General features: G+C 37.1%; 1 protein-coding gene across 1 annotated transcript; it reads right to left on the reverse strand.

Annotated features, from left to right (window-relative positions):
• Positions 1 to 2,964: 2,964 nt before the first annotated feature.
• LOC129870655 (malate dehydrogenase, mitochondrial) lies at positions 2,965 to 12,520 on the reverse strand. Its single transcript, XM_055945487.1, has 7 exons — positions 12,156 to 12,520; positions 5,594 to 5,767; positions 5,328 to 5,496; positions 5,155 to 5,216; positions 4,897 to 5,018; positions 3,983 to 4,100; positions 2,965 to 3,387 (listed from the first exon to the last, which is right to left on the reverse strand). The coding sequence occupies exons 1-7, from the start codon at positions 12,408 to 12,410 to the stop codon at positions 3,250 to 3,252; spliced, it is 1,038 nt and encodes a 345-aa protein (XP_055801462.1). The 5' UTR covers positions 12,411 to 12,520; the 3' UTR covers positions 2,965 to 3,249.
• Positions 12,521 to 13,202: the final 682 nt, after the last annotated feature.

The following is a 13,202-nucleotide window of genomic DNA, read 5'->3' on the forward strand; positions in this document are numbered from 1 at the left end:
TTTGTAAGAGTATGGTGGAAGAACGATTATGAACTACTCCAAATTTCCTTACAAGATGTATCAACGTTTTTGAATTTTTTAGGAAAATAAACGAAGGGAGTTGATGAGTTTCTGAATTTTAGGAAGATGAGAGATAATGAAAAATAAAGAGTCCTGAACGTAATAGGAATAATGAGGGAGTAAATTAAGGGAATTTACCAAATATAATCCTTAATTTACTATATTAAGTTAGATTGTATATTATTATTTTTGTATGCATCACGAGAAAAATATAAAATTTAGAGGCATAGCAAATAAAAGTATAACTGTGCTTTGTAAATATTGAAATTATAGCTATAGAGTCCTATTAAAGGTTTAAAGTTTGCGTAAAAACTTTCCAACTAAAATTCACTTATTAGCGCAACAACACTTCTCATTTATTAGCCCAACAATGCAAAGGGAATTCAACTGAACATTTCTTGCTCTCGTGATAATTCTAGTGTATTATGATAAATATGTGTGTTTTTTGTTTGTTTTTTCATGCAGTGTTCGAAGTTCATGGAGCCCCGACTAAATTAAATTGCGTACTGCAGGGCTTATTCGGGATAGCGCTCCCAACAGTATTTTCATCATACTCGAGGCCTCTGATTAGGGATGAATCAATTTCACCACTACACCACAACTCACATTGATATGATAAATATATTGAGATCATGTTGTGAGGAGCATCAAGTCTTGAGAGTTTTGCAGTTGTTTAAGATTTGATATGCTTATATTTTTGTGCATAACCTTGAGAAGTAAGAAGAACAATTGAACAAGACAAACCAAAGCCTTCCTTCTAGAGAAAGCATGGATTTGATGCACTCTATAGGCAGCCATTGTTATAACTAGAAACTTCGAAATGCAAATAAATCATGTTTCGAGTGAGTATTGCTACAAAAGTTCGGGTACATATTACGGAAAATCAAATATGAAATTTAGGGTGACTTGGTGTAATTTTTGAGATATGTTAGATGAATCTGGTACTTGAATTTAAGAAAAAAGTTGAAGTTAATTTTTTTATAGTATTATATTAATCTGTATTGTATTGTATATGGGTGTATGTAAACGTAAACAACAAATTTTCGAGTCAAAAAAAATAAATAATCAAGACCGGAAAATTGGAGTAACAAAGTGTAATATTTGATTTCAAAATGTAGTGCGTATTACAATCTTTATGATAATCCTCTGATTCTTCAAATAATATGAAACACGTCGAACTTGAATTTGATTTAGAGTCAAAAGCTTGAATAGCTTGATCTTGAATCTTCGTCTTCAAATTTGGATTTGAATTATTCGTCAAGAACACGTGTATGGTTATGACGAATAGTAAATATGAACAAGTAACTTGATCTTGAACTTCTTGATATTTTTCTTCGTTCTTGATCTTGAACTTGAACTTGAATTTGATTACTTGAACTTTGTAACTTTGTAGAGAATTTGCGGTCTTTGATCCACGAGCTCTCTTCTTGCTTCTTGTTCTTAAAAAAAAACCTCTCTCAGAATAATGAGGACCCCTATTTATAGTTGTAGGGAGTGGTATGAGGGTGCGATTTGATTGGTTGGTTTGAACTGACCAATCAAATTTCTTTGGTGAAGAGCTTTAATTTGATTGGTCAGAACATGTCACATATACATGTGGCATTATTCTAGTGGCTCATTTAATTTGACTTAGTTTGCCACATAACTTTGACATGTGGCATGATTTTAGTGGCTTATTTAATTTGACTTGGATTGCCACCTAACTTTGGCAAATGCATAATTCTAGTGGCTTATTTAATTTGACTTGGATTGCCACATAACTTTGACACGTGGCATGAAAATGGGCCTCTAGGATGAGATTATATCGGGTTTAACAAAGTGGGGTCATCTTTATAGCCCAAATCAATGGATTTGGATTTTTTAATTAAATCCACATTTATTGGACTTAAATAATTGACCCAATTTTATTAATTCAAAATATTTATTTGGACTAATATATCTTGAATTTAATATAAATTGAATCATTCTATAAATTTATATTTAATAAATTTTAAATGATTACAGTAAACACCTTTTATAATTTTGTATAATGTTGTATATATTGAGTGTATAATATTGTATACCATTTTTTTAAACATTATGATCAAAAAAAATTAAAAATCAAAGTTTTTATATTACATATACCGATATATAATGTTGTAGACCAATCTTTTTAAAAATTGTTGAAGAAAATAGTGAAATGGGGGAGGAACACTACCTAAAATGTGGTTTTATGCAAAAGATTATAATGGTAAAGTAAAAATATTTCTTATAAAAAATGTTCTATTCTATTTTGAGCAAAAGATTTACAATGTAAATTTTAAACTACGTAACTTTTCAATGTAGAATAGATTTTAAAAAATCTGAAATTTTCTCAATTAAAACATAAGATCCACTGCCTACTGTCCTTTTTTGGGAGACTTTAGGAATAAGCCATAAACATAAAATAATGACTTTCAAAGAGTACCAACAATTTTTATTTGACAAATTAATTAGAAAAATACTTTTATCAATATTACCATAGCAATTTATGCCTAATTAAAGTGTTTCTGGAGAAAAAATAATAATTTTTCTCGGTTTTTTTTACTATTACAAATACCTTCAACTCTGTAGAATAGCAGTTTTTATTACTATTTCAAATACCTTCAAGGGGTTGATAGAGAATGGAGAATACAATTAACATAGAATAATACTTGCAAAACTTAATTTTTATACTATCAATTGAGAAGTCATTTTCTTTATTTTTTAAAGAAATATTTTTCATTAACTTTAATAAACCAAACATGAAAAAATTATTAAAAAATATTTTCTACGCGTCATCCTACTGTGCTTGTTAGCCACACCAGACCAAACACCCTTTTTAGGGTTTATGCAATCAAATTATCCAACAGTAACTTCCCTTTGGGGTCTTGGGAGACACTAGACTTTCCTTCTTGCAAGTTCCTATATTTCATTTCCCAATAAAGTATATCAAGTACAATCAATCACATACATTTAGTAGTAGGTTCAACATTGTAGATTATTGAAGGAAAATGCACCCATCACAAGTCTGTCTGCCGATGATTATTTTCTACAAATATACCTCTTACTACTATCTCGGATTATAAAAGCTAAATCTAATGCCTCAGGCAGCAAGGAACCCAATCACTCAAATGTATCCAAAAATGGAACTGGCAAACTTCAAAGTCTTATCGTTTTTTTTCCGTTTAATTAAGAGTTGGCAAATTTGATTCCTTTCTCAATGGACGATTTCAGCTCTGGTTTAAGAGCTTCAAGTCCTTGTTTCTCGTAGTCTGAAAGTGCACCTAATCCTAGGACTTCCTCCACACCATTTTTACCAAGTCTCACCTGAAAAGCGTTGAAACAAGCATCAAAATCAGAAGCCTGAAAACCAACAACACGAGACTTTTTTTTTATCAATCAATCAACTAAATTTAAATTCCGAACTAGTTGAAGTAAAATAGAAGATTATTATAGAGCATTGATTTCATGTGAGACGTAATTTTGTTCGCCACAGAACGGTTGTATAATGAAATTCCCATTTGTCTTTAGTTCGTAGAACTTTTGCAAGGCTGTACACATTCCACGGGTGGTACCTAAACTCATAAGTGCAACATTTTGAAAAGAAACTATGTTTGGCAGGAATGCAAACTGTCAAAAAACTCAAACGACATACTGAATTGAAAGAATGAAGCTGACTTCATGCCCTAGGAAAACAAAATTTGGTAGTTTTTATCTTTTCTTACGTCCTCAGTCTCCCATTTTACTACCCTCATTGTGAGAGGGATCATCAAATTATTCTCACAGTAGAAAATAAGGTCATTGACTGGCAGAAAATGAAGACCCATCTATACAGATGCAAAATAGAGTGATGGCACGACAGATACATTTAATAGCAAATACGCACTCGAGCACCATTTAGGTTAGAGGAGGATATCATTACCTTGGATGCAAAGAATGGCAGGTCTGTCACAGTTGACTGTACGAATGAACACTCTACAACATCTGGAACCCCATTCAGTCCCTTCAAGCAAGCATCCGCGAAGATGGCACCAGCATAGCTGCAGAAGTGAAACGAATTTCTCAAAACCCAGTAACCATACAAAGAAAGATAAGCAAATAAGGTGTATAGGACCACTAACAAAAAATAGAAGTCTTCTTAACCATATCTTCTACCGATATACTGAGTGGGGCAAGTTCTCTTCAATACTTTTTTTTTTTGACAAGTAGTTCACTTCACTACTAGGTGCATGGAAACTTTTTATTCAAGACATTATCAAGATTGCACAATCTTGGCCACTATGCAGCATGTGTTAATTTCCAGTTGTGGCATGTGACAACACATGCAGAAAAGGTTGGTGTGATAATCATCATGTCGTATATTAGTATTGTGAAAACCTGTCAAAATATATTTGCTCCATTTTAATCAACGTGAACTTATTTGATTGTGCAGAGAGTGTTAGAAAGAAAAGAATTGAGACGTGTGCTCTTAAACATGTCATAACATTTGTGTGGCTATCAAAGCTTCTCATCAAGGGTAAAATGGAAAAGTTTCTTAAATTATTTCCAGGTGTAGGAAGTCTTCCTTTTTTAAAAGGACTATAAAGGAGATATGGTCAAATAAAGTCGAACGAATATAGTGTTCACTTTGATAAAGCTTGCTGAAGTGTAGAGTAGAAACCTAGTTGTTGTCAAGCAATTCTAGACCCTCTTTACAAGAATTTGACTCTCGTTAGCAGCAGATACTTATGCAGGTGGTTCCTTGTCAATACCAGAAAGTTCTTGCCACCAAACAGAGAAACTTCATGAGAACATTGAAACTTAAATAAGTAAAAGAGAGCACGAATAGAAACATACGCCATCGAGAGAGTGGCTGAACCCTTTCCAGCCTTGGCCTCCACAACTTCAGTGCCACCATCTTGGGTGCGCTTGGTGAGTGCCTCAATTTCTTCACTTGACAAATTTGCACTTGGAGTGGCCTATTGCAACATTTAGAGATGACAACAAGACAATAATTAGTAAAGTTACGTGGAATTAATCGTTTTTTAACGAGTCAACAAAAGGTAGACATAATTTTTAAATAATCTAGATAAAACAAAAGAAAAGAAAGATTACTTGGGAAAATAACGGGAGGATAGTTACGCCAGCATGACCACCAACAACGGGGACACTGACATCTGGAACAATGCACCAAAAGTTTAAGTTGTGAGTAAGACCTTTACAGGAATTGACGTTTTAATACAATGAAATAGAAGCAAATCAAAGATGGAAATCACTATGATGCATACCAGCAACATTAACTTTAGCTTTTCCAGCATAGAAAGTCTTTGCCCTAACAACGTCAAGTGTGGTCACTCCAAAGAGTCTCTTCTCATCATAGGTTCCGGCCTTCTTGAACACCTCAGATGCAATTGGGACAGTGGAATTCACAGGATTGCTGATTATATTGATAAGTGCCTTTTGGAGATTTGAGGGGAGGCATAGAGGAAAGAGAAAAATCAGTATTTGTAACTCCAACATACAAACTCATGTGTAAACCAATATGGGTACTTACATGAGGGCAATACTTTGCAATGGCTATGCAAAGAGACTTAACAATACCAGCATTAATGTTGAACAGATCATCACGGGTCATACCAGGCTTTCGTGGCACACCAGCCGGAATAATGACAACATCAGCTCCCTCCAAAGCCTTCCCTAGCTGTTCTTCTCCTGCAAAACCCAGAACCTGCAAATCCAGGAAAAAACAATGGTCAAGGAACTGCAAGGAATAGGAATCAGACACTGAGGTTGTTTAGTCTGTGGATTGCAGGTGAGGCAAATGGGATAAAAAGTATTCCATTATTTGGCTTATTGTGCAGAGGATTACATCATTAGGATACAAGTTAGGGGTCTTTGGGGAGGTCCATACTTTTTGAAAATAAACCCCCAACTAAATTCTGCATTAGTTGTTTAGTGTTTGGTTTTCACTTTTACTCTCAGTATTCACAATATCAACATTAATTATGTAGTTAACCAAATTCAGTAATGTATAACATTACAAGTATTAGCAATAGATGCATAAGAGCACATAAATCAGAAAAGAACAACATTATATTTGATCACTTGTTCAGTTAACCATTTCTGCTTATTATCTCTCCGTATATTCTGAGAAAAGTTTGTATATTGACTATAAAGTAATAAGAACATCAGGTAATTTAATCAACTATACCTTAATCTCTAACTGCAGGAGTCAATGATATAAATCCTCTAGCTATCTTGATGTATTTGGGTCCATTTGATATTTAATATTATTAAGTAATTTATCTTTTATGGTAAATTAGGAGTTCCTAAAACTGAAAGTTCTCCAAACCTCACACCAATCCCTATTTGAAGCTAAAGCTAGTCTAACAATGACTAAGGCTTAATCTCGCTAAGTGGTATCCCTTACGGGTATCTTTTGTTCTCATTGTTCTATATTCTTAGATAAATCCGCATTGATACAGAGAGATCATACTACTCTTAAAGCAACTTTCTTCCACATGATTTTAGTTCGACTTGATCTCTTTTTATAGCATCTTCGATCACCACAACGCCACACATAAGGACTAGCGTTTGTAGGTTTATGTAAGGGATAGCCAAACCATCTATGGCAACTTTTTACTGTTTTTTTTCCTGTGTGTAATACTTGCATTTTATGTCTGATGTGATCATTTCTATTTTTGTCCAATCTTATATAACTGCACATCTATATTTGCATCTAAAGTTTCGAGGACATTTAATCTTGTGGATATGATACGCATTTGAGACCCAAAGTTTACCCCATATAACATTGTTGATCTCACAACCATTTTATAAATTTACCTTCTCATCAAGTAGGAATCTCGCAGCACTCTTTCACTTCAATCAACCAATCTACTACATTCTCGTCTATCACGTCATTCTCTTCAGAAGATTGAGCACTTCAATCAATATATTTCTATCAACCAATCTACTACATTTTTGCCTATCACATCATTCTCTTCAAGAGAGAGTGACACCACAATTTTATCCAATCTCACTTCAGCTTCATCCCTTCTGGTAGGAGAGCTAAACGTGGATATATTCTGTCTTACTTCTACTTATCCTAAAACGTTATTCTGTGACACACTTCTCAATAGTCCAAAATTACAATCAACTCCCTTGTTAGCAAAGTAAAGTTTTCATCTTTACTAGAGAAATGTAATATTTATTTCACATTGGGAAACTTATATAGATATGCTATATTAAGAAAATATTTATCTATCTCTAGAAATAATATTATTCTTTTCACTGAACACATATATTTTTTTTTATTAATATTTATGTATAACCCATTGCTAACGGCTAGTTCTCTCTCTGCGCTCTCTCTCTCTCTCCTCAATTTTTATGCGCCTGCTGCCAAAACCAACAACACCACGAGGTGCGGAACACTCAGGCGAGCAAACCCCAGGTAGCTCCTCTGAGATCTGCTCAGCCACGCGCCGCCAGCAGCCCCAGGTCTGCGACGCCACGCGCTGCACGCGCCGGCGCGTGTGGCAGTTTCCGGCCATTTTTCGGCTCCGTTTCTTCTCCCAGGGTGGTCGCCTCTGCATTCCGAGGCTGACCATATATTTGTATCCAGCTTTCCGGTGAGTGAACAGTTTTTCAACAGTGAACAGGTTTTACTAACTTGGAGTTGGTACCTCCAATAGTCCATTTCCGATATTTTAGCCTATAAATATTTATTGCAGTGCCAAATTAAGTACCTGTCTCACTGTTATTAAACAATTGCTAACTTGTGCTATACTATTGATCGTCCGTTTATCTGAGAGTAACCTTTCAGTATCGTATTTCTGCTTTTCTGGCTTTAGTGAACGATGGTAAACTAGGTTCATGTCCTCGGTTGGGATCGAGGGCCAGGGTTGGGAGGGCTAAGAGGGCTGAGGGAGCTTCTAGATTGAGAGTAGGGTCTTGGAATATTGGGACCTTATCGGGAAAGTCCATAGAGTTAGTTAAGATTCTTAAGAAGAGGAAGATTAATATAGCTTGCGTCCAAGAGACTAAATGGATAGGACCTAAAGCTAAGGAGGTGGATGGGTACAAACTTTGGTTCTCGGGCAAGTCGAGGTTTAAGAATGGAGTAGGGATCTTAGTAGATAGTGAGCTTAGAGATCAGGTGGTAGAGGTTAGGAGGACCAATGATAGGATGATGACGATTAAGTTAGTCGTTGGAGGGCTCACCCTGAACATTATTAGTGTCTATGCGCCGCAAGTAGGGTTAGACGAGGAGACAAAAAGGCACTTTGGGGAGGACTTGGACGAAGTGGTGGTCAGTATACCGCCTACTGAGAAGCTATTCATAGGAGGAGATTTCAATGGGCACATTGGGTCTGTTTCGACGGGCTATGACGAGGTGCATGGAGGATTTGGCTTCGGGTGCAGGAATAGTGGAGGAGCCTCACTCCTGGATTTCGCAAAAGCTTTTGGTTTAAGGGTGGCCAACTCGAGTTTTCCAAAGAAGGAGGAGCACTTGATAACCTTTCGTAGCTCATGGGCGGTGACGCAAATAGACTTCTGGCTCCTTAGAAAAGATGATAAAAGCCTCTGTAAGGACTGCAAGGTCATACCAAGTGAGTACCTTACGACCCAACATAAACTATTGGTCATGGACTTGGAGATAAGAAGGAAGAAGAAGAAGAGGGTCGTGGATGACCGACCGAGGATTAGGTGGGGTCGTTTGACTCCGTCTAGTGCCCTAGAGATGGGGGAGAAGCTGATGGCTATGGGGGCGTGGGATAGTAGGGGGGAGGCGAGCAGTATGTGGGATAGGACGGCCAACTGCATTAGGGAAACAGCTAGAGAGGTGATGGGGGTCTCACGAGGCCGCCATGGCGGGCACCGAGGGGATTGGTGGTGGAATGGAGAAGTCCAGGGAAAGGTAGAAGCAAAGAAGCAGGCATTTGTAAAGTTGGTAGATAGCAAGGATGATGAAGAGAAGCAAATGAACAGGAAAAAGTATAAGTTGGCGAATAAGGAGGCGAAGATGGCAGTTTCGGCGGCTAAAACGGCAGCCTTTGAACGCCTTTATGCAGAACTAGAGGAAAAAGGCGGGGATAAGAAGCTATTTAAGCTTGCCAAGGCGAGAGAGAGGAAGTCACGCGACTTGGATCAAGTGAAGTACATCGAGGACGAGGATGGTCAAGTACTGGTACAGGAATCCCACATTAGACAGAGACGGCAGTCATACTTTCACGAACTCTTGAACGAAGGAGGGGACAGAGACTTTGTGTTGGGAGACTTGGAGCACTTGGATAGGCGTCGCGACTTTGGGTATTGTAGGAGAATAAAGGTTGAGGAGGTTAAAGGAACTGTTCGTAGGATAAGCAGGGGAAAAGCGACCGGACCTGACGAGATCCCTGGGGAATTTTGGAAGAATGCAGGTAGGGTAGGATTGGAGTGGTTGACAGCGCTGTTTAATGTCATTTTCAGGACATCGAAGATGCCGGAAGAATGGAGGTGGAGTACAATCATTCCCGTGTACAAGAACAAGGGAGACATTCAAAGCTGCAACAACTATAGAGGTATCAAGCTGCTAAGTCACACTATGAAAGTGTGGGAAAGGGTGATAGAAATGAGGGTGAGGAGTAGTGTGTCTATTTCAGAGAACCAGTTTGGATTCATGCCGGGGCGCTCGACTACAAAAGCCATTCATAATATCTTAAGGAGATTGGTGGAGCAGTATAGGGAGCGGAAAAGGGACTTACACATGATATTCATTGACCTAGAAAAGGCCTATGACAAAGTTCCAAGGGAGGTCCTATGGAGATGCTTGGAGGCGAAATGTTTACCTGTGGCATACATTAGAGCGATTAAAGACATGTATGATGGAGCTAAGACCAGGGTAAGGACGGTAGGGGGGGACTCAGAGCACTTTCCTATTACGATGGGGTTGCACCAGGGATCGACTCTTAGCCCGTTTTTATTCGCCCTGGTGATGGATCAATTGACAAGACAAATACAAGGTGAGGTGCCTTGGTGTATGTTGTTCGCGGATGACATAGTCTTGATTGACGAGACTCACAACGGAGTTAACGACAAGCTGGAGGGCTGGAGACAGACGTTGGAGTCTAAAGGATTTAAATTGAGTAGGACCAAGACAGAATACTTGGAGTGCAGTTTCAGTGGCCTGCCGCGTGAGGCTGACGGGGAAGTGAGGCTTGGTACCCAGGCCATTCAAAAGAAAAGAAGCTTCAAGTACCTTGGGTCTATTATACAGGAAGATGGGGATATCGACGACGATGTTTCACACCGCATCGGTGCAGGGTGGATGAAATGGAGGCTCGCCTCCGGAGTGCTGTGTGACAAGAAAGTGCCACCAAAACTCAAAGGCAAGTTCTACAAAGTGGTGGTTAGACCCGACCCTATTGTACGGGGTGGAGTGTTGGCCAATCAAGAAACTTTATGTTCAAAAGATGAGAGTCGCGAAAATGCGAATGCTGCGGTGGATGTGTGGGCACACTAGGATGGATAGAATTAGGAATGAAGATATCCGAGACAAGGTGGGAGTGGCATCGGTGGAAGACAAGATGCGGGAAGCGAGACTGAGATGGTTTGGGCATGTGAAGAGGAGAGACACAGATGCTCCAGTGTGGAGGTGCGAGAGGTTGGCTATGGACGTTTTCAGGAGGGGCAAAGGGAGGCCGAAAAAATATTGGGAAGAGGTCATTAGACATGATATAGCACAGTTGCAGCTCACCGAGGACATGACCTTAGATAGGAGGCTATGGAGGACTCAGACTAAGATAGTGGGCTAGGTGGCCTATCTGTTCTCCATAGTAGTCGTAGTCACGCTCATTTGTCTTAACATATGATTTTGCATGGAATTACTGCTTATATTAGTTGGCCCAGTTTACTTTGGGTATCCTATTTTATCTATAGTAGTTAATGCTCCTTTATCCCCGATCTTTCCTACCCTGACTTTATCGCTTTATTGCTCTCATTATTCATATCTTTATATTGTCTGCTATATGCCTGACTTTACTGACCTATGTCTTGTTTTTCTTGTTTCTCCTCCCTTGTTCTTCTCTCTTAAGCCGGGGGTCTTTCGGAAACAGTCGTCCTTCCTTTTAAGGTGGGGGTTAGGTCTGCGTACACTCTACCCTCCCCAGACCCCACATAGTGGGATTACACTGGGTTTGTTGTTGTTGTTGTGTGTTTTCACTGAACACATATTATACATTTATAATACAGTTTTAATACATATTACAGAGAACAATTTACAAAACACATATAATACAAGTTTTATTGATGGATAATATATTTCTCACACTTTAATACACTTATAATACATTGTGTCAATTTCTTACCAAACAAGCATAATATATTTTAAAACACTTATAATACATTTATATTACATGCATAATTCACTTTTAATACAACTGCAGATTTATCATATATTGCTATGTATTACTATAAATGGTAATAAATAAAAAATATGGCTAAAACTAGTAATTATTTATTAAAAAGTATTAACCCAAGTAATTTTTCCTTTCACATTTTTGTGGTGTTATTCGAATGGGTTTTTGCTTGAAAAGTTTACAAGGAATCAAGGAGTACAGTTATAGAGATTCTAATATTAATAATAATCACCGGAGTATATGTATTTGTGATTGAAGTTGAATTCATATTAAAACCAAGAAATACGTGTATTATCTACAACAAATGCTTTTAGATAAAATTTGATGAGAGCATTTTTCTGATAATTCTTGGTTTTCACATAATAGTTTAATATTTAGCTAATTATCACACCTCACATAGAATTAGCGAAATATAATAAGAATCAAAATAAAACTCAACAAGAAGTACAGATTCACACAAACATACAAAGATAGATCAGCTTGTGAAACAAATGCAACGAGAAATCAACAAAAAAAAACAGAGATCAAGTCGCAGTTAAAATTCTAGAGCTTAAAACGTGGAGTACTGCTGAAAAACCCTAAAAACGAGAAATTGAGGGATTATAAATCAGATGGAACGCAACTTGACAAAGAAATACAGCAGAAAACAACTCGAATGAAAGTACTCTATCTCAAACTCCATAAATAATCAACGTAACACAACAAAAACGAGAAATTAACCTCAGATCTGGTGTTGATATGGCTGACATCAGCTGCAACACCAGGAGTTCCGGCAATATCATAGAGTGCAAGTCTGGAAACTAAAGGATTCAGTTTCATGAGAAGTGACAGAGGCTGCCCGATCCCTCCAGCTGCACCTAAAATAGCGACTTTCCTGTCCGGAGCAGACTCCGATGCGAATCCACGGCGCGTGAGGTACGACGTGCCGGCGGTTGAGGTTCTACGAGCCAAAGATCTCAACATGGATGTCCTCATTGCTACGGCGGAGAGAAACGTGAAGTCGAAAATGAGAGAAATGTTCAAAGTGAGTGTTGAGTTGCGTGAAGCCGACTACAGTATTTATAATATTCGCAATAGCTTCGTGAATTTCGAGGAGTTTGGCCCCTATAAATTTTCTGCTTAAAAAGATATTTCCTCCGTTATTTTTATTTGTTCTCAGAGTATTTCAAAAATAATTTTTCATCTTTTTTAATTTTATACTCAATATTAATTATTTATTTCTCATAATCTAAGACTATAGATTAATTAATATAAATATTTTTTGAAATTGAGAAAACAATAATATCAGAAACTTGCTTCAATATTATTGACAGGAATCTCTAAATAAATAGCAGATTACAAATGAAATTAAATCCTAAAAACTACTAGTAGCAACAAAGTTATCCATAATTCCTAAGCTTTGGGGATTCTCCTAAAAATCATGAAAGCATAAAATCTTCCTAAAGAATAGATTCATATTAAACGATCTAAACAAATTAAAACACTCAACAATATTGTGATAAAACACTTATATTAATCAATTTTATTAAAAAAAAAAGGTGCAAAATTTAAAGCAAACACTAAAAAGTAAACGGAGGGAGTATTGACTATACCAGTGAAGCAATTTAAAATCCTTGATTTCATAAGTTTTGTTTGATAAGCTGGATGGGGTAATAATTTTTTATAAAATAAAATGTTGAATTATTTTATTCATGTTTAATCGATGAGATAAATAATAAAATGATGAGATTAGCCATAAAAGGTGGATAGTTAATTTCATGGAAATAT

This window comes from Solanum dulcamara, chromosome 10 (genome assembly GCF_947179165.1).
Source record: "Solanum dulcamara chromosome 10, daSolDulc1.2, whole genome shotgun sequence".
Taxonomy (NCBI): domain Eukaryota; kingdom Viridiplantae; phylum Streptophyta; class Magnoliopsida; order Solanales; family Solanaceae; genus Solanum; species Solanum dulcamara.